We start from the raw sequence: 20,659 nt of genomic DNA on the forward strand, positions 1-20,659 counted from the left end.
GTTTTTATGGAAGCTTATTTTTTTAAAGGGTTATTCCAATAGATCAACACTGCACCTCCGTAAAGTTTCGGGGCCGTAAGCTTGGCACTTTGATAGCACATCTGGATTGTATATCTGCGTTGTATTTTTATTCATATGCATCTTAAAAGCAGAGTATTGAGTAACCGAAAATATGTTGAAAAAGCTAATTATGTTTGTTTCTTAAATACATGACAACAACACTTGCCCATAAAGACTAAATGGACAAGCTGAAATGATATTTTACCTAAGACAGGGCGAAGTGTTACAACACCGCTTGACTGCACAAACCTGGCAACCCAAGATCCACGTCGTCATTTCCGAAGTTGGAGAGCGGGGTGCGCACGGTTTGCTGCCTTGTACCGCCCGATTACACGCACAGCTCCCTGGTCGGTGTTAAGCTTTTAGTTGTCCCGCGCGGCAGTGTTCAGTGTGTTAGCCGTCTGCAGATGCTGCCATGACAGCTCTCGCCTCGAGTGAAGCACAAGTTGAAAAAGTTGTAGTTTGCTGCTGAGTGGGATCGAAGTGAACGACGGGACGTTTGGGGACACCGTTACCGACCAACTGAGGGGAGCGGAGCAGCACGTTACACCAAAATGGCAACCCCCTATGTGACAGATGAATCTGGTAAGGCTAATGCATGTGCCAGACCTTTGTCTAACAGAAACACAATCCTTTCGTCACACACAACAACCACGATCAACGCGATTATTTCTTTTTCAATCTACCGTCCTGGTTGATTGTCACCAATAACGTGTTAAACGACGTTGTTGACTCGGATGTTTTGTTTTGCAGCTAGTGCTAATCTTAGCTGAAGCGGCTAACGCTACACTCTCCACTGGTGCTAGTTAGCTTGTAGCTATCGCACCTTTTAACACAACTTCACAACGTGAACATAGTGTGTGATATATATACTGCTGTCAGGGAAACATTTCCTTCGTTACTTGTGTAACTTATCACTGTTTTAATTAACTACATGTCCTTTTTTCTGTCACGACTTGACAGTTGCTACATTAGCTTGCTAACGTTACTTAGCTACTAGTGCTTTAAAGGGGCATTGTGTAGTTTTGGGAAGAAATTTAATCAGAAGCTAAAGGTTTTTTTTTAATGCCTAAATAAACAAACTGTCTTCGTTTACATGACTGATTAAACAAACTGACCTCAAAGGACAACACAACTTCATACTGTTGTACTTTGTTTATATTTGGCGGACCCTGCCACCTTTCTAGCTTCAAACAGCATTCTGGAGAGCTTATTTTCCTCTATTTATTAGTTATGGACAAAAACACATTTCTGAGTTTGTATTATTACCTCATTGATATTGTAAATACTAAAATTCTGAGTTTGAATTTATTCTCCAAAACTACACAGTGCCCCTTTAATTGTGAATGTTGTGATGACTCTGGTGTCACAGAGCTGTACGACACTAACACAAATAACTTTCACAACATTTTATTCACAGCACCAGTTACAGTTAGTGTTGTGTGTGAAAATTGGTGTTTTTCATTGAACTTTTATGATTATTTGGTGGCTGAGAGAAGCTCCAGTAACTTTAGTTAGCACTGTGAGTTATTATGACAGTCATGCAGGTATCAGTCATTCGTTCACAAGCTGTGACAGATGGTACCGAAATCCTGTATCAAAGTATATATGATTTCATATTAGGGTATTGATGTAAATCATGCTGTGCGATAGTTTCTGGAAAACCAATTGAGAAACCGTGTGTGGATTTAATAACCAGACATGAATAAATGTTGTATCGCTAATCCTTCAAATTGAATGACCTGATGAATTGATTTATTTGAAAACGCACTACTTTGGCTCATTCTGTCCGTAGTGTCGCTCAATATTTCACCCACAACGCTCTGATTGGTTTTACGTCACGAGTAAAAGTTTATCAACACTGAATGATCGGAGTCTACAAAGTAACTAGTGACTACAAACACTTCATGTAGTGGAGTGGAAGTATAAAGTAGCTGAAAATGGTAATACTCATGTGAATTACCTAAATTATACTTGTATAGTATAAAGTATAGTACTTGAGTATAGTATAGTTTTTACTGCAAATGTACATCAGTTCCAATTATAAGTTATCAGTCTCCTCGATTACTAATATTCAGTATTGTATTGGCCCTGAAAAAAATCAATCCTTAGTACTTTCTCTACTCTAGAGAACTAAAGACGTAAAATTATTGAGGATGTCACAAGAAAATAACAGGCAACAATCTGTTTCTTTCTTTCCCGTCTTATCCGTCATCTCATTTACCTTGTGACAACTACTGGTCTAAAATACAGCACGATATAAGGGAAAGCTAACGGGTATATATGCTATATTATGACCACAGATCGTTGCACATGTACCACCCTTACTTTGTAAATGTGTTACAATAATCAAAGTTATGTGATTTAAAGTAATGGTAGAATATCAGCATATTTCTCGGCTCTAATCCACGACGGTTTGCTTTGTGCCTGAATATGTTCTGGGTTTTTAGGCTTTCGTTGACTGTAATGATTCAGAGTGTGAGACTGTGTGTTAACAAGTGGGTGGAAATTACCACACACACACACACACACACTCACACACATACGCACACACACACTTGGTGAACAGCTTGTCAAACTAATGATGGATGGATGAAGCCCCATGAAGCTTTGTGGATTTCTTTTTGTTCATGATAAAAAAAAAAGCTTTGGTGCTTTAAACTCAACATGCAGAGTGACATCTGGTGGTGTTAAAAACTTATAGCAGCCTGTAAAGACTGAGGCCAAAGACCTACAACACCTCTCTGACTTTATAGTTTCAGTCTCGTGTGCAATAAAAGTCCAAGAAGTCTGTATTTATTAACTCTATACTGGTCTTTGTTGAGAAGTGCTCCAATAAATGCGCATACAAATATATTTGCTGCAATGAAACGATTTTAAGATGACATAAATTATTAATGTACAGCGTCCACTGAAACTATTTTATCAATATTAATGTGACTTTTCATTAAGTTGCAATGTTTGTGATTGGAGAAATCCTACTTTTATTACTTTATTGCTTGGTACCCGTTGGAATTGTTCCCGTACTTCCCGTACGTTTTGTCTCCCGATGTTCATCATTATGTCTCTGAGTTACTCTCCTCTTTTATTTCCTACCAACGTTGAGCAGGTAGTTTAGCCACAAAATGGTAAACTGTCAAACCAAATAAAGTACTCGCGAAACACCAGTGATATTTTATTTAAGCTTCGGATTTCATCAGTCGTGTGTGTCACTCTTTATCTGAAACAAGCTCTGATTCAGTGTATTCACACAGCTGGTACTCTCGACCCATTTGAGAGTGTGAGTTTCAGGTTCACTAGAAATTCCCCTTCTTGCTCATTTAAATGAAACTTGAAAAACCTCACCTCAACACAGTAACATGTCTGGGTGTTTTTTTTGGTTGCAGTGACGCTGCACAGCTTCTATTTTGCCCGCTTATCTGATTTATTTATCGTATTATTTCACAGGGACACACATCAATAAACAATGTAAATGGCCAAAGTCTAAAGGCTTGTAGCTCTGTGACAGCTGTTACACTGTCATCCTAAAAAAAGAATATTAAATTTAACATTCAAAAGTTATTAATTTATAAGCATTCACAGCAAAGATGAAACGAGAAAATGTCCATGTTAATAGAAAATATCAGGACTAGAGTCACGTGTGCCCCATTTTGACAAACCTCCGGAGGACTCGAGTGAGCGCTGAGCTATTTTCTTTGTCATAATAACAGTCAAAGCCAGCCGACAGTTGACAGAATAAATTAAAGGTTCAGCTAGTTTAAGCTCGTTCATACAGATACATCAGTTTTCTCTAAAATTTTGTACATTTTGCTCCTCAGGGAAATACATTGCTGCCACTCAGCGACCTGATGGTACATGGCGGAAGCCGAGGCGAGTGAAGGATGGTTATGTCCCTCAGGAAGAAGTACCAGTGTAAGTGGAGTTCATCTTTCCTACAGCTTCACACAGAACATATAAATCATGATTGTATTGTGAAACCAGTAGAAGCTTGCAACAAGTAGGGATGCTCCGATTGATAAGACTGAGCCTGATATTAATAAGAAATGCGTCTCTGTTTCTTGCCGTTTTAGCTACGAGAACAAGTACGTGAAGTTTTTCAAGAGCAAACCAGACCTGCCACCCGGCATGAGCCAGTCTGAGGAAGCTCCGACAAAGCAGCAGCAAAAGATCCCCGGTTGTGGAGACAGCGACACGGCCGGTCTCTCAAAGTCTGCCAAACGCAACATGAAGCGCAAAGAGAAGCGAAAACAGCAGCAGCTTCCGGTCCAGGATGGTGATGCAGATGTGGACTCTGTGAGCGATGCTGTCGAGAATGTGTCCCTTTCAGAGGGCGGTGAGTCTTCAAACAAGACGGCAGCAGCGGCGGTGTCTGTCTCATCCCCCGATGATTCGTCAGCAGCAGCTGAGAGGGCCAAGAAAATCAAAAACCTGAGAAAGAAACTGCGACAAGTTGAGGATTTGCAGCAGAAAGTGGACTCGGGGGAAATACAGGAGCTGACAAAGGATCAATTGGAAAAGCTGGCTCGGGCACACGCTTTACGAGATGAGTTACAGCAGCTCGAGAGCGAATCTTGAAGCAATAAAGAAAAGCAGATGAGGTAGAAGGACTAAACATACAAACTACATACTGAAAGACGAGGGAGGGACCTTTGCAGCTTTGTGATCATAGCTATCATCAAACATATTGTACCTATTTGATATTCATCATGAACTTCGAAAGTGAACACAGTCACGGCGCCTTTCATGCAGAGAATGACGGGACGTTTACATGGCAGGTGTCACATCTTCAGAACTGAAGAGCCTGTTTTTAGATTTAGATCTCTATATAATGTTAAGACTCCTGCTCATAGTCATGTATTGGCCAGACCACCCGTTTATAAATATCTTTAAAAGACATCATTGTGAGTTGTTTTGAACGTGTCTGTCGTTCCATTTTGTACCTTTCATGCCATCAGGTATTACTTACACATTAAATGAAAGAAGTTTTTCCTGTGAACCCTTACGTACTGTTCATGTTCTGTACCTGCACAGTGTCGGTCAACACATATCTACTGAAGTTAGCATGCTAACCTCAGCCCGTCCTGGTCCAAGCCTCTTTTGCTAGTGGTGTAAACACATACCCTTCGCTTGTGCTTCAAGCTCCCAGTCCAGACCACTAGCTGCATGGCTAACTGAGCTAATTAGCTAACAGTTTGCGGTAACTCTAGTGATAGCCCCCTGTTTGTTTATATTACATTTTGGCAGACACTTGTTGTCCAAAGCGGCTTACAGTAATTCATACATACACAAGGTGCCAACCAGGGGGGTATTCCAGAAAGCGGGTTTTGTGAAAACTCTGAGTTTGTTAACCCTGAGATGAGAGAAACTCTGAGTTTTCAGTTCCAGAAAGAGAGATAACTTAAACTCTGGGTCTGTGACCGCGGTAACTGACTCTGTGAACATAACCTGCTCACTGGCAGGTTCACCTGAAGAAACCCTGAGTCTGACGGAGCTGTCTGACAGCGGCTGTCCTTTCCTTCAGTCCGATCATGTTGAAGCAGAAATAATTCACACAGTTTTACACCAGGAGGAGAATTTAGATTAATTTAGATGAGCTCTCGCTCCCTGACGAGGACTGGACCGAACAGTAGACCGCTCCTCATCAGTCCGTCATTTATATTCTCCGGCCGCACAGCGAATATCAGGCTACACGTCATCGCTGACGTGCTCTCAGATCTGAACCATCCTCTGCGTTTTTTGTTTTTGTTTTTTTGTTTTTTTAATCACTTCGCAGGTTAATCAATCACCTTCAGCAGCAAGAAGGAGGAGGAGCCACCGTGAGACTGTTTTTATAGGTAGGCTATTTCATTTTCAGCCGATTTAAATGAAATAAAATAGCCTAAAATAAAACATTGAACAACATTCAACCACTTCCCCAAAGGCTAATATGAAAGAAACTGATGTTAAATTCCAAATGAAAAGACGACCGCATCTAAAACTCTGTCAGTGATTTTACGGCCGCAGCCGTTTTGCTTTTTTTTTTTTTTTTTTCCCAGAAAATGTCTGCTTCCTGTTTTCTCCCCTGTTGCCATGGTGAATCACAGTATCGGAGCTCCATTGATGATGGCTTTTTACTAGTCGTCAGGCACGAGCTCAACTCAGAGTTAACATACTCAGAGTCGACTTACCTGACTCAGATCAGCTGTTCTGGAACTGAAAACTCAGAGTTTCACTTCACAGGGTAAGTCAACTCGGAGTTCATGGATAGACTCAGAGTTTGTTGAACCTCCTTTCTGGAATACCCCCCAGCACATCAGTTTGGGGTCCAGTATCTTGCCCTTTGACAACAGGGGAATCGAACCAGCGACCTTCCGATAACAAGATGCTGGCTCTCTACCCCTGAGCCACAGTCGCCCATATGAATGTTTTGAGTATGAATTCGACAGGTGGCCAATTCTGAAATACTGCACCTCTCAAACCATTTTATGAAAATTATGATAAAACAGCATAATGATGAACAGTGCAGCCTTTCAAAGAACAATGAACTTTTGATTCTTAAGAATATTCAGACATTGAAATTTGAAGCAAATATGAAGATATCCCAATTAAATAAAACGATTTTAAATAATTAAAAAACAAACAAACATATGCAGTATGTATAATAAGATATAGAGGATAAATCACAACGTTATTATGTGACAGGCGTAATTGCAGGTGCTGTGCTCGCAGGTGCAGATCTCGTGGCAGTTTCGAGGCAGCTGATGTTTCTTACGTGCACCTTATGTGATCATTCCTTGTGCTGTTTTACAACTTCACTGTTTCAAGATTCCCTCGCAACATTTCAAAGACCAGCAGGGGCCTGTTCTCGGTGGGAACGCAGCCAGTTCTCATGACAGTGTCGAGGTTCCCCTCGAGCTTGAAACATGTACACACACCTGTACAGTTTCACAGCTTCAAGATTCACCTTTTCCATGATTTGAACCACACATTTCAACCACTCCATTTCAATGCATACCGCCAACTTTAACCCAAACAGCTTCGACATACACAAATTTGTAGCACCTTTCCAAAAATATAAAGTTTTAAATGTTTTTACCTAAACAGTATGTAAGGGTTATAGAGAATACAGTTTGTCGACCTGTCTGCTTGAAGAAGTAACGTATTTGTCAATGATTGGATGGTTTCTTTAAGTCACACTTCTGTTGAGGCCCTGTCTGCGGTCATTGCATTAATTAAAAACCACATGATGCGTAAAATGTTTTTCTCATATTGCTTTTTAGAAGTAGAGTGAACAATATCTCTGAGTAACCTAAATCACTTTATTTTGGAAGGCAAGATATATTTGGTGTCATTGGATATTTTGGAAACAAGTTCTACATTTAAAGGTTTATTGTATATTTTTCTAATTGTCAACAAATCCCATGAACCAGCGAACAGCTGATCCTATCAACAGGTTTAGCTGTGTAGCTAAAACCTGATCGATCACGTTCCTCTGTGCCATAAAACTCTATTGTTGTCCAAAAACTATTAAAAAAACACATTAACAGTTGCACTGGATGACATGTTCCTTTGTTATGATGAACATGGACACTGTAGTTACTTTAAGTTGATCCCACATGTCCCCTTCTGCTGCTGTAAATACCCACTACAGCATTAAATGTGTATTAATCCGCATCTGAAAATAGTCCTGTAACTCGTGTGTGAGTGACGTTTGCTCAAAAACTACAGTGTTCAGCTGTTTTAGGGAATTACTGAGCCTTTCTTAAAAAATGACACTAAACATTTATGATCTGTTGATGAAAGATTTATGTTTTAGTCGGATAAGAGATACAAAAAATCCAGAATAAGCAAGAGACTATCATTGAGATTCTGGAATAAAGGGCATTTCTTGTTCAGACTGCAAGCCCAAATCCTTTTTTGGCACATCCAGATCCATTTTAGGAAGTCTGGATGGCAAAAAACCAAAACTAAACCACTGCCAAACCACATTTGGAGGCGGTTTGACCTTTGCAAAAACTGTCAACGTGACACATAACAACCATGTCAAATCTAGAATAACAATCTGTGAACAGTTACGAAATAAATAGTTTACTTTGCGACTTGACAACATGATTGTTTGGAAGGCAAGATGATGGATCGCCAATTTTCTCATGCTTCCTTGTTGGAATGCTGCGTTACCAGCATACTTAGTTACTGACGCCTACGTCTTTACAGCAACTCAAATAGGTTGATGACGTCTGGAAGCAAAAAGGAAAGTCTGTCTTAGAGATCTGCAGATATCCCTGCAGTCTAAACAAAGCTTTAATCTTGTAGTTCGATAAAGTTGGGGGACTTGCAAACGAGAGAGTTAAATAACAAGAAAAATTGTTAGGTTTGAAGCCGAAGAGCTCGAGACATCCAGATTTTTAGTCCCTGGTGGGGGTGAAGCTCCAGAAATACTTCTCCAATGACATCACGTGGGGTTTTCTTTTCAGACTTTGGAAAGAGCTGCAGCAGACATTCACAGGTTTTTAAAACTGTACTTTCTGATGAGTACAGTGAACTTTTGTTCCCCTTAAAGCTGAAATATGGAAACTTTACATACAAATGAAAATCTTTTGGACTGAAGCCAGATGAGCCTATACCGCTTATACCGTCCACATAATCTCTCTGTACTTTGCAGCATGCCAGAGTCTTTAAGAGGCGTCGAGACTCTCCAGATTTGCACTGACTCACCTGCAGATGCATTTTCGTCAAAATTCCCAAACTGAAGAGGGGGAGTTGCTACAACTGCCACAAGGGGGAGACAAAAGCTCCATACTACAGCTTTAAACTCAAATTTTATGTCCTGATTACTTTTATGTATAGCAGGACATTGAACAATATGTGCATTGTCTGATATAATTAAAATGCCACAGCTATTGTCACAAATAAAAGCTTTTTTTTTATTTCCTAAAAATCTGTTCTGGTTCTGGCTCACCAGCATCTGCAATTTATTTGAATTTACATCCGAACAACCTCCCGTTTCTTTGTGCATTGTACTGTGGGTGAATAGTTTACATCAACAGCACGTTAAATAAATCAAGTGCATTTTAGTACTGATATTTTTTTATTTATCGAATGCTTTATCTAAAGGCAACACTTTATAATAACCATCATTAAATAAATGGTAAATTTATAGTTAATTAAACTACTACACTATGCAATTTACAGTTATTTAACTGTAAACAAACAATGAAATGCTTTACAAACCATTTATTATTTATAAAACATCAGCTGCAACTTTATAACGAGCACCTAAATAATGTTAGATGGATGAACTGCACAGTATTTATTAACCATTTAAAAAGTATTATAAACATCAGTTGCAACTTCACAATAAACAGTTACTTAATAGATGGTTTATAGAGCGTGTCATTGTGTAAAAGTGTTGGTTAACAGCCTCAGGTTTTGTTCTGCTCCAGCAACCAATCCGTCACAATCAGTTATTAAGTTTAAGTTGGCAAAGGAGGAAGGATTTTTTTTGCCTGAGAGGCAGAACTCAGGGCAGGAGTGCCCATTTTAGCTCACAGATAAAAGATGATCAGGGACTGTCTGGTGTCTTGCCATTAAAACTGAACCTGTGGTTAAACGTATTAACTCCAGTTGTTTAAGACGTGTATGTGTCGAGTCTGTTTCCAATCTGTCCGCTCATTTTTTTTTTTTACGAGCTTTATTCCAGTGTTGCAGCAGAAAAGGAGGCGTCCTCTGTCTCTATTCAGGGGACGATTTGCAGCAATGGTTACATGGGGGCGTCATTGTTTTGTGCTTGAATGAGCTCCTACATTGTGAACAGTATAATTAGCTGTTGTCTTGTGGAGGAAGTGTGGTTAGTTGTTTTCTTCGTGGAGCTGTAAGTCTGAAGTGAAAGAATGCTATAATATTGTTTCACATACTGTGTATAAATCATGAATGAGCATCACCAGCTGTATGTCTGGTACATCGTCACACCTTCATTAACCTTGTCTGGAAAAATCTTCAGTGCATTCGGCTTAATTAAATGTCACGAGAGTAGGCTTCTTCTCACCACAGTGACATAAATTTTTGTAAAGCCAGCACCTTTATTTGATGGTGGGCAGATGATTTCCAGAGTCAGTTTGATTTTACAGAGTTAATAATGAATTTATTTGCTTCCTTTGACGTAAACAACGTTTACTTGGAAGTTATTCTTAAACACTTGAAGACAAATTGTTCTGAATGATGGTGTAAGAAGGCGTGATCATGCTGTCTGAAATATGTTTTGTCTTCTGTCATCCACAAAGGTTTATTATGTGGCTTTGAGGCAGTTCCTGAACAGACACTTGATGGTATAAAAACTGAAGACACAGGGAACCAACAAGGACCAAAGCACAGAGGATGGATGTAGATGGGGGAGCTCCAGTCTTCAGCGTTGCTTAGAAAGATCCAGAACTTGATAATCGGTTGAAAAAGGTCAACTTGCTGTTTTGGATCAAGTTGGGAACATTTTTAATTTTCCAGAGTGATGGAAAACAACCCAAACAGAAAAATGGAGCACAGGCTGGAGTTACTGATGCTCCTTGTGTTTCTGACAACAGCTTCAACTGTCGCCCAGAGCAGCGAGGAATTTACAGAGGCTGTGGTAAGAAAATGCAGAAATGTGGAGATGCTGAGAAGTTAATCCTGCAGAACTGCAGAAATTAAAACTCTGAATTCTGAAGTATTTCTTGGAAGCAGAACTAAAACAATATCCATAATTTTGAGTCTTGTTGGAGTGCAAACACAGTTTAAAGCTGCCCAACAACACTGACTGTGATGGAATATGAGAATCAAATTAAGTAGTTATGATGTGTTAAATGTCCGATTCTAAATCTAAATGGACCTGCAGGTAATTATTTTCATTTATAAAAGATCTAAAAATCTCAGGATGATTTTTGGTAGAATTACTTATCATATTCGTTGTGGAAGGAGTTGTTGTAGATGAGATAAGTTGTGATAACACCAACCATCATCTCGATAATATCAATATCAAGGTAGTTAGTGTTTCTTTTTATCCTTTTAGTACATGTTTTGTTGATAATACTAAATATAAAAGTACTTTTACTCATTGGTAAATGATTAATGAATGACTTTGTGTATTTTTAATAGTGTTGTATTGGTACTTTGACTTAAAGGATAAGTTCACCCAAAAATTTAAATTCAGTCATCATCTTCTCGCCCCAATAGGGATGGAAAGTCAGGTGAACTTTCGTAGTCCACAAAACATTTGCATTTGCAGCATTCTCCTAAACAACTGAACTAAATGAGGACTAATTCAAGTCTCCAGGAAGCCTAAGATCCCAAATTCATTTAAAAAGACGTTATTTACACCCTTGACTTGCAGTTGAATAGTTCAACCACTTCAGATGGGGTGCACACAACATTGTCTAGCTGTGAAGCTCCAGAAATGTTTTGTGGATGACGAAACTTCACCCTACTTTTAATGACTGAATTTTGGGTGAACTTCTTCTTTAAGTACACGACCGTGTACTTCTTCCACGACTATTAAAATGAGTGCTGTTTCTTCAGGCGTATTTAAAGAAGTATGGCTATCTCCACATCCCGCTGGACAGTAAAGGCCAAAACCATCAACCGGAGGAGATAGCTGAAGGCCTGAGGTGACCAAATCTCACTAATTTTAGCGATTAAAAAGTTAGCATAACATGTAAAAAACTCTGTTTTTACCTTGACTCTAAGTATGCCTGTTGTATGAAAAAGTAAAAATATCATGACATGTTGTCTTTTGTTTGTATGTCAGAATTTTTCAGAAAGCAACAAACCTGCAAATATCAGGAAAACTAGATTCAGCCACTCTGGCGATGATGAACAAACCTCGGTGTGGCATAGAAGACCCGTTTAATGACAAATCCCTCAAATATCGAGTCATGGGTGGGTGACTTCATTCATACGATATATTCTGATTGTCACTTCAGTATAAAATCACCTAAATGTTTCTCAATTTAACAGGTCACTGGCGCAAGAAGATGCTGACGTACCGCATCTATAACTACACCCCTGACTTGGGTCTGGGAAAGACCCGTTCGGCCATTCAGAGTGCATTTAAGTACTGGAGCGACGTGTCACCTTTGAGGTTCACCGAGCTTCAGCGAGGAAGAGCAGACATCAAGATCTCCTTTCACAGAAAAGACAGGACGTGTCCAGTGCCTTTTGATGGGCGAGGTGGGAACACCAAAAACTGATTTAAACATTTAAAAATGTGACTTTACTGAATGACTTTTGATGAAAGCTGCAATCCAATCGCCAGAATAAATGTTGGCAATGTTTCTGCAAATGATGGACGTTACAACTTTACATTTCATTATCTACCATGTGCCATGTTTTGGTTTAAGCTGAAACTTGAAACAATGTCAGATCAAAACAAGTGTTTGATAAGAGTTCTGGCTTCATCTTCAGGTCATGTTTTAGCCCACGCTGACGCCCCTGAGTCCGGCATCGTGCACTTCGACCTGGATGAAATGTGGACAGAAGGGCAGTCCTCCGGCTCCAACCTGAGGATTGTTGCGGCCCATGAGATTGGCCATGCTCTCGGCCTTGGCCACTCACAGCACTACAGCGCACTGATGGGACCCGTGTACAACGGATATCGCTCTGACTTCAAGCTGCATGCAGATGACATCCGAGGGATCCAGGCTTTATATGGTAATGACTTTCACTTTTACCAAAGTAATATTTTCACACAATATCTCTACTTTTACTGGAGTACTATTTACAACTCTCGTGATACATGAGTTTTGAAAGCATGTGGATAGGATTAGCAGTTCAAACGTCGTAGAACAATTAGTATTTTTAGCTGAATGTGCATTTATTTTTCTTTTCAGGAAAGCCAGCAACGCCATCCAGAAACCCAGGGTTGTTAGTGCCAGGAGGAGCTGCTCCAGATCCTTGCAAGGCCACTCCGGATGCAGTAATGTTGGGTAAAAAGACTCTGATGCTGTCACTCAAATAAAACATGAGTAAAGATGTATCTACATACAGCCATGTTTCCCCTCTGCATTGTGTCTCTGCAGGTCCTTTGCGTAGGACGTATGTGTTCAGTGGCCAGTACGTGTGGACGGTGTCCAGTAATGGCTACAACACACCCGTCCTGATCTCATTACTATGGAGGGAGCTGCCAGGGAGCCTCAATGCAGCTGTTCACTCTCAGCGGACTGGCAAGTCCTACTTTCTGAAAGGTGGATTCATTTCATAGTTGTAAAATTCTCACGAGGATATGATGTACAGTGCTGGCAGGAATTTAAAATTTTATCCTTCTTTATATTTTCTTTCACAGACGACAAAGTATGGAGATACACAAACTTCAAACTTGACCACGGCTTCCCCAGGCGCTTGAACAATCTCCCTGCTAACATTGATTCAGCTCTGTACTTCAGCAAGAACAAAAAGCTTATCTTTTTCAAAGTAAGCACAAAATATCATATACGCTTGCACATTTTTGTTGAATACCTTTTTTCATTTTCCAGTAAATAATCTACTCTTTGTTTTTTAGGGCTCTGGATACTGGCAGTGGGATGAAATTGGCCCGACAGACTTCAGTTCATATCCCAAACCGACTGAAAAACTCATCGACGGGTTACCCAGTAGTACTAATGCAGCACTGATGTGGACAAACGGTCATATATACTTCTTTAAAGGCACTCAGTACTGGCGTGTAAACCAGCAGCACCAAGCAGTGGAGAAGTCCTATCCTCTGAGCACGGCCAAACACTGGATGCACTGTGACGACTGAGCCAGCAGAGGCCACCAGGGACTCAACGCAAACCTGATCCTGCAGTGAATCAGTATAATAACAGTGAGAGATGCTTATTTATTTGGATCCTAACTAAACCGTGTTCAAATCATGTACAAATCTCATATGTGAGTTATTAAGCATTATTATTTTGTGGAGTCAACAGAATAAATATTTGCATGATGTGTTGTTTTTTTTGTCAATACAATAATTACTTAAAAAGTAGCTTTTAACATAAACGCGCTGTGATAAGACAAACTTTGAGGTGTGTGATTCTGTAAGATTGAATGTTGTTATTCACGTCACAACTGCATGAACTGTATTCAAACGACAGGCCTTATTTCTCTGCAGATGTTCTGACTGTCAAAAGAAAGTATTTACCTGTGCTTTTCCTTCTGTGACATGTCTAAAATGTCTTCCATAAAAAACAGCCTATTGTACACCTGTGATGTGCTTTCACTTTCATTTTGGGAAATTAGACCTCCTCTGGTGTACGGACTGTTTTTGATTGCCTCATTCTTCTGTTGGTTTTGTTGCACCTGCTCGAACAATCACGTCTTTTCATTATTATTGGGACATATTCTTGAAGGGTTTCACAGCTGTTAGATCTCAAAGGTGCACTATATAAGAATTGGCAGCATTTAACCACAGTTACTGCTCACTGCTGCTAATTGTAGCTGTCATTCACTAGTTAGCTCAGTTAGCCGTGCAGCTAGTGCTCCAGACTGGGAGCTCAGAGGGATTTTAAGTGACAGGACAGGCCGGGGCTAGCTGGTTAGCATGCTAACTTTAGTAGATATCTCAATATAAAGATGTCTTTGACATAACGTCATAACCTCTTCACATTCTGCTGATGTTAATTTTTAAATGTCTTAAATGAAAATCTTTACATAGTGTACCTTTAAATAGCAAAATTTTGACGTGGGATTTGTTAATAAAAACATGTTTATCCAATGAGGGACGGTCTTTGGATGATAGTTGTGGTCTTACTTGATAAGTCTTTTATTGTCTTTCTCTGTATGTGTTGTTTTAGACTCACGTATTTAGTATGGATGGTAGATAACTGGCATGTAATATATTGCTGGAATATGTTTTGGTAAATGTGTACTGTACTATTTTGTACATATTTATTATGTTGTCTATATCAACTGTTTTAGATGATGTATGTTTTTTTTTTCTTATTTTAAGGGTTCACTTTGAACAGCGAGGCCGGGACAACAGATGAACATTTGGCTAACTGGCTGATTTACAGTTATTTTCAAATAATCAAATCAAAACAAATAAATCAATGGATGACGGACCCTTTTGACTTTCGTCCAACTTAAACAGCAGCATGTAGCATATGGCCTTATAAGGATGTTTGTATCTTACTGTGAGGAAACTTTCCCATCAGCATGCGGCTGAGTAGATAAGGACTGAATTAAAATTTTTGTTGGTGAACTCATCATTTAAAAGACTTTAATATAAGACAATACTCAAAAAACACTGCACTGTATCAACATGTTATGTCTGTTAAATCAGTGGTTTATTGTTTCATTGTCCAACATCTCCCATTTTCCTGCTGTATATCCATAATCTAATTGCACATGTTGGTATGAATTCATTGTTTATAACTGCTGTACTTTACTTTAAAGAATTACAACCCAAACTGATCTAGACACATTGTTCACAGTATTTGGAGAATAAATGTCGAGTGAAACAAAACAGCTCTTCTGAAGCACAAAGCGCCTGTGAGATAAACTCTTCAAAGGATGCGATGATTGTCAGTCTGATGACTGTGTACGTTGAGTTATTCTGTGCTGTCGTCTTTCAGAGAATGATCTCCAAGCATTTCAAATCACACTGTGTGCATGCTGATGATTATCTGACACAGTCGGTTAAAGCGGTTTCACGCTAGCAGTTGAGATGGTCGAGTTGTTTCCGTGGAAGAAAACATTTCAAAGGAATGCTTAATTATGAGTATAGCAGATATTGGACGCCGTGTGTTCCCTTCAAACTGTAAAGACAGGGGAGGCAGCAGTCAGAGGCACCATGGAGCCCGTCTCAAAGTCAAAGTCAATTAGAGTGTGTGTGATGGTGCTGACGCTGCTGGTCGACGAGCCTGTTCCCATCTGGCGCTCCTTAAGGCTCTGCAGATAACTCTGAGAGGGAAACAGGATGAAGACACATTGTTATGGCACTGACTATCAGCCTGAAAAATCATACACGGTGAGGCGATACACGATGTTACCCTTTAAACATTAAAGGGTAACTCCACTAAATTGACATAATACAGTGTGTTTACAGGTCTCGGGGAGTACTACTGCATATGTGAAAAAGTCGTGTAAAGCCTTCTGTGGCTGCAGAGGAAGCTGCATGTAGTCTATGAAATGGTCTCCAGTGATGTCACTCAGTGGATAAGTTGCATTGTGAGTAATGTAGGCATCAGCATTGAACTACTATAACCAGTGTCGTAAAAAGTACCGAAAAGTCAGACTGAAGTAAAAGTAAAGATATCATGAAAGTCACCCAATACAAATAATAGTTGATTAAACATTTTAAGTATCTAATATTAAATGCACTGAAGTATCAAAGGTAAAAGTAAAAGTAAATTATACATATATTTACATGAATGTATATACTGTATACTATGGGTCAAAACCCAGTGCCTACATTACCCACAATGCAACTTAGCCACTGAGTGACATCACTGGAGGAAATTTATGAGATTACATGCAGCTTCCTCTGGAGCCACAAAAATCTTAATGCTACTTTTTTTTCCACATATGCAGTAGTACTCCTGAAGACCTGTAAACACACTTTAATGTGTTAAATTGGTGGCGTTACCCTTTAAAGTGTCAAACTCTCACGCTGGATTAAAACTATATTACAATCTCAGGTACTGACCGGCGCCAGGACGTCCCCAGCGTAGCGTTTCAGTGGCGGAGGCCTGCGTCGACGGTGTGATTGAGGTCTTCTCCTCGGCTCTCTGTATCTGTGCTTCTTGGCATGTTTCTTATGTTTTTTGTGTGCTGAAGTCCCAAGGGGGGAAAAAATACAGGAAATAATGAGTATATACCATCACAGAAGGAGGTTTTGAGCTCAGGGGGGCGTATTTAACATGAACACAGATTGAGTTTGAATGCACCAGTAGACTGAATTAAAAATTCACCTTCTCTGTGTGAGAATCCTCTGGCAGTAAACCTCCACTGCACCAGCACACCTATCAGGCTCATAACCGGCCATATCCCAGTGATCGCCCAGTTAAACCAGCAGAGTGGACGTGGGGCAGCTTGACAAAGCATATCATACACCTGATCTGGCAGCATAAATGTCCCCAGCAGGTAATCCACACACAGCATCACAGCGGTTGCTCCGAACACAGATGTGTAGATGATGGCGAACAGTTTCTGCCACTGAAGTGTGAAGACAGCAGAGACGATGCTGGCAGCCATGACGGCACTGAGAGGCACCCACACTGGAGTAAGGCTGTGAAACTGTCCAATAACCACCAGGATGGCGAGGCAGAGCAGGCTCCCCAGCTGGAGGCCGCTCAGGAGGAGTCCCATAGTGGACACCAGCATGGTCATCAGCCCGCAGATCACTGCCACGCCCAGGCCGATGCCTGCCTTTGTCTCCGTCCCCAGCTGGGTGTCCAACATAGGCTCCTTGTGGTACAGCAGGAGCACGGCTGCTGAGCTGAACATGAAGCCAGAGAAGAACATGACCACCTTGAAGCAGCGGTATCCTGAAAAGTGGAATAAAAACAAGGTTAGGAGCTTGTATCATACAGTAGATTCTGACTGTCCTACGAGCTCAAACACTGAGGAACAGCTGAGCACCACGGGACTTTCACTGGTTTCACTGGACTTGAATCTTTAACAGAGCCTGCAGAAGTTGATGGGTCACAAAAAATTCTGGAAAATAGCTTATATGTGAATTTGTTCCACTTTTCCAGTCCAGCTCCAACATCTGTCATTAAAATGTTTTATGTGAAACATCAGCTCAGAGCTCACTCTCTCGTCATCTTTTCGGTCACGATAGAAAATTACACAGGAAAACACGAATCGGCCTGCAAACCTCTGTTTCTCTTCCACTGATCAATAATTTACTTTCATAAAAATTCCTTACAGGCGATGGCGATGCTAACACTGTGTGAGAGTTGCTGGGAGCACAGACTTTGGCAGCTTGTGTGTTTACATAAAGTCACGTTTTAGGTCCATAGGACACGTTTCCCCCTAACCCACGCACAGTTTGTGTTTGTTGGATTTGTGTCCAAATATTTTCTCAGTGAACTCAGAGACAGACAGAAAATGTTGAGCTCTTTTTGGGGGTAAATGTTCCTCAACATGCAGCTCTAGATCTGTCCTTGAAACAACTGAGGCGTCAGACAGCGCAACAGGTGGCGCTTCATTAATGCTGCCTGTGTCAAATTCAGACGCAGGACTACCCATCTGCCCTCCCACAGCTTTTGTGCTCATCCACCCTAAACCCCTGGCAGCTTCCAGACACCTGCCTCTGTGGGTTTAAGCCATCAGGTGAGCTAATTAAACATTTATAGTGTGAGAACGCAAACTGACGTCTTCACCTCTATATTTTTCGTACATTCACAGGTGATATCAGTTCTGGTGTGAGTCATACGTACCGAAAAAGCAGTAGACGAGACCGAATAAGAAGCACACGGAGCAGACAATAGATGGGATGAGTTCATACTTGATATTAATCTCAAGCGTGCACATGTCCACCTCAGCTAAGCCAGCTCCTGTCTCCTCAGTTACATAGAGTGAGGTAACTGCCATCTTGGAGGATTATTACTTCTATTGTCGTGCAGCTGGTCTGGATGTGAATCAGCTTCGTTCATGGAAGAGGGGAAACTGTAGGGCCATGCATGCGGCGTCCAGGCAAAGAGGAAGCTCCTGAGCGAAGAACTTGTGCGAAACTGTTTCCTGTTTTGCACCTGCAAAAAGAGGAGAGTGTTTTCAGCTTTCATGGCAACATCTTTTCCTGGCTGCTATCCCGAGAGTTATTAATCAAGCGTGGGAGGTAATCTCTTCAATAGCAAACTTCTACTCCATTTGAGACGTCATTATGCTGTCAGGTTGTTATTTAAGTGGATATATGTGAGGATGTGGCCCTTTCCCTCTTTCTCATGTGCACATTTTCTGTTCAGGAACCAGAGAAGGAAAAAGGGGATCCCCTCTGAGTTTAACATCCCTCCTTCCTTGTTCTTTTGTTCAAGAACAGGATGCAGATGAGGAAATGGCCTGGTGGCTCAGTGCCATCGTCATACAGGCTTATTGTTCCCAGCATGTGTTTGGGTACTCCGTTTACTGAACGACACAACAAAAACAAACAGCTCAACAAGAACAAGATATTTTAAAAACAGTAAAGAGGTGGAAGAAGTACGCAGATCTTTTACTTCAGTAAACGTATCACTACCACAGTGTAGAAAGTCCTGCATTTAATTTTATTTTACAAAAGTATTTGCATCAAAATATAGTTAAAGTACCAAAAATACTAGTACTCGTGCAGAAAGGCCGAGAATAATTATTATTAGATTGGGATTGTTGCTGAATCGTAACAGCTGGTAAAGGAGGAAGTCATTTTAATTACTTCATATACTGCTGGGTAGCTTGTCTCTATTTTAACCTAATATAATAATAAAAATAATTGATTTGTCAGTATGATGTTGAATAATTGATCTGAATCTGAAAAGCAACTTGTAACTAAAGTCCAAAGTAGAATATTTGCCTCTGAATTGTTGTGGGTGAGAAGTACAACGTGGCAGAAAATGGAGGTTCCCTAAGTAAAGTTTTCTATTGTTCGGTACAAATAGTTAATTAAAGTACTTAGTTACAATCCACTGCTGGTAAAAAGCTTTGAATCTCTTATAAAATGAAATAAATCAATATAAATAGTTTATTCTTTTAACTCAAGGAGACTGAAAATCCAACTCAAACACATGAATTGTCGTATGTTGGCTCAGAGTACAGCTGTCTAACAACGGTGCGTATTACTGTGAGGACCTTATAAGCTGTTCAGGCCGATCCTGCAGTCAGCAAATGGAATTAGAGGAGCTTTGGCAGGTGAATGATCCTCCTGTCTGCTCAAGTCGTCTCGTGAACGTGAGTGTGAAACACAGAAACACTTACACTTTCTAACAGGACCCTGGTAAGATAAAAGTTAAAGCTCCGTAGAGGATGAAAGGCAGCGGGAATAACTCACTTTTTATTAGTTTGATATGTTTTTGTGAAATCCCACTTCATGAAAAATGTCATTTCCTGCACTTCAACTTCTGCAATAAGTGGCTATATCAGCATCTACAAGATAACAGATTTCCCTACTTACATCTCTGACAAATGAAAGCATGAAAGAAAGGAATAATATCGCTGTGTCCTACCTGGAGTTAGGCATCTTATAGAAGTGAGCTTGGGCAGCAAAAACAAAAAGTATCTTCAGTTGTAGTTTGTCAAATTCCAGCGAGCGAGCTGTCAGGAGTCTGTGTGACTGTGAGGCTCCCTCTGTGAGCTCTGGGTGAGTCGAGTCTGACCTGTGCTCATGTGAACAGCTGACGCCTGACTGAGAGGGAGACCATCTGTTGCCAAGTCCAAGGCCGAGCCAGCTGAGAGCTCAGCTCTCACTACCCATGATCCTGCTGGAGCCTCAACTCTCTGCATCATCACTGCAGAGCTTTACGTCACCCAGTGTTGCACTTTTGATTACAGCTTCAGTTGTGGACTCTCAGCCCTTAAAACTCTTTTGGGACTTTCCTAATTAATCTTGTTTAATCTATTTGTTGTTTGTTCTTTGTTGATTATTCTAGGACTGTGTTTCTCAAGCTTTTTAAATTTAAATTCACTGTTGTTAACTTCAATTTCA

At 40.4% G+C, this 20,659-nt stretch overlaps 3 protein-coding genes across 3 annotated transcripts; 2 read left to right on the top strand and 1 right to left on the bottom strand.

Annotated features, from left to right (window-relative positions):
* Positions 1 to 52: 52 nt before the first annotated feature.
* Positions 53 to 5,056, top strand: pym1 (PYM homolog 1, exon junction complex associated factor). The gene is made up of 3 exons (XM_084366823.1): positions 53 to 645; positions 3,879 to 3,972; positions 4,131 to 5,056. Exons 1-3 carry the CDS (start codon positions 615 to 617, stop codon positions 4,633 to 4,635), a joined length of 630 nt encoding a protein of 209 aa, XP_084222949.1. The 5' UTR covers positions 53 to 614; the 3' UTR covers positions 4,636 to 5,056.
* Positions 5,057 to 10,329: 5,273 nt separating this feature from the next.
* LOC311265390 (matrix metalloproteinase-19-like) lies at positions 10,330 to 15,505 on the top strand. The gene is made up of 9 exons (XM_084367000.1): positions 10,330 to 10,657; positions 11,584 to 11,672; positions 11,813 to 11,943; positions 12,022 to 12,234; positions 12,469 to 12,714; positions 12,894 to 12,989; positions 13,083 to 13,247; positions 13,346 to 13,473; positions 13,562 to 15,505. Exons 1-9 carry the CDS (start codon positions 10,541 to 10,543, stop codon positions 13,799 to 13,801), a joined length of 1,425 nt encoding a protein of 474 aa, XP_084223126.1. The 5' UTR covers positions 10,330 to 10,540; the 3' UTR covers positions 13,802 to 15,505.
* Positions 15,506 to 15,647: 142 nt separating this feature from the next.
* Positions 15,648 to 20,343, bottom strand: LOC311265391 (transmembrane protein 198-like). Its single transcript, XM_084367001.1, has 5 exons — positions 20,181 to 20,343; positions 18,426 to 18,737; positions 16,953 to 17,528; positions 16,688 to 16,812; positions 15,648 to 15,942 (listed from the first exon to the last, which is right to left on the bottom strand). Exons 2-5 carry the CDS (start codon positions 18,577 to 18,579, stop codon positions 15,793 to 15,795), a joined length of 1,005 nt encoding a protein of 334 aa, XP_084223127.1. The 5' UTR covers positions 18,580 to 18,737; positions 20,181 to 20,343; the 3' UTR covers positions 15,648 to 15,792.
* Positions 20,344 to 20,659: the final 316 nt, after the last annotated feature.

Source organism: Pagrus pagrus (genome assembly GCF_965226575.1).
Source record: "Pagrus pagrus genome assembly, chromosome: 11".
NCBI lineage: Eukaryota > Metazoa > Chordata > Actinopteri > Spariformes > Sparidae > Pagrus > Pagrus pagrus.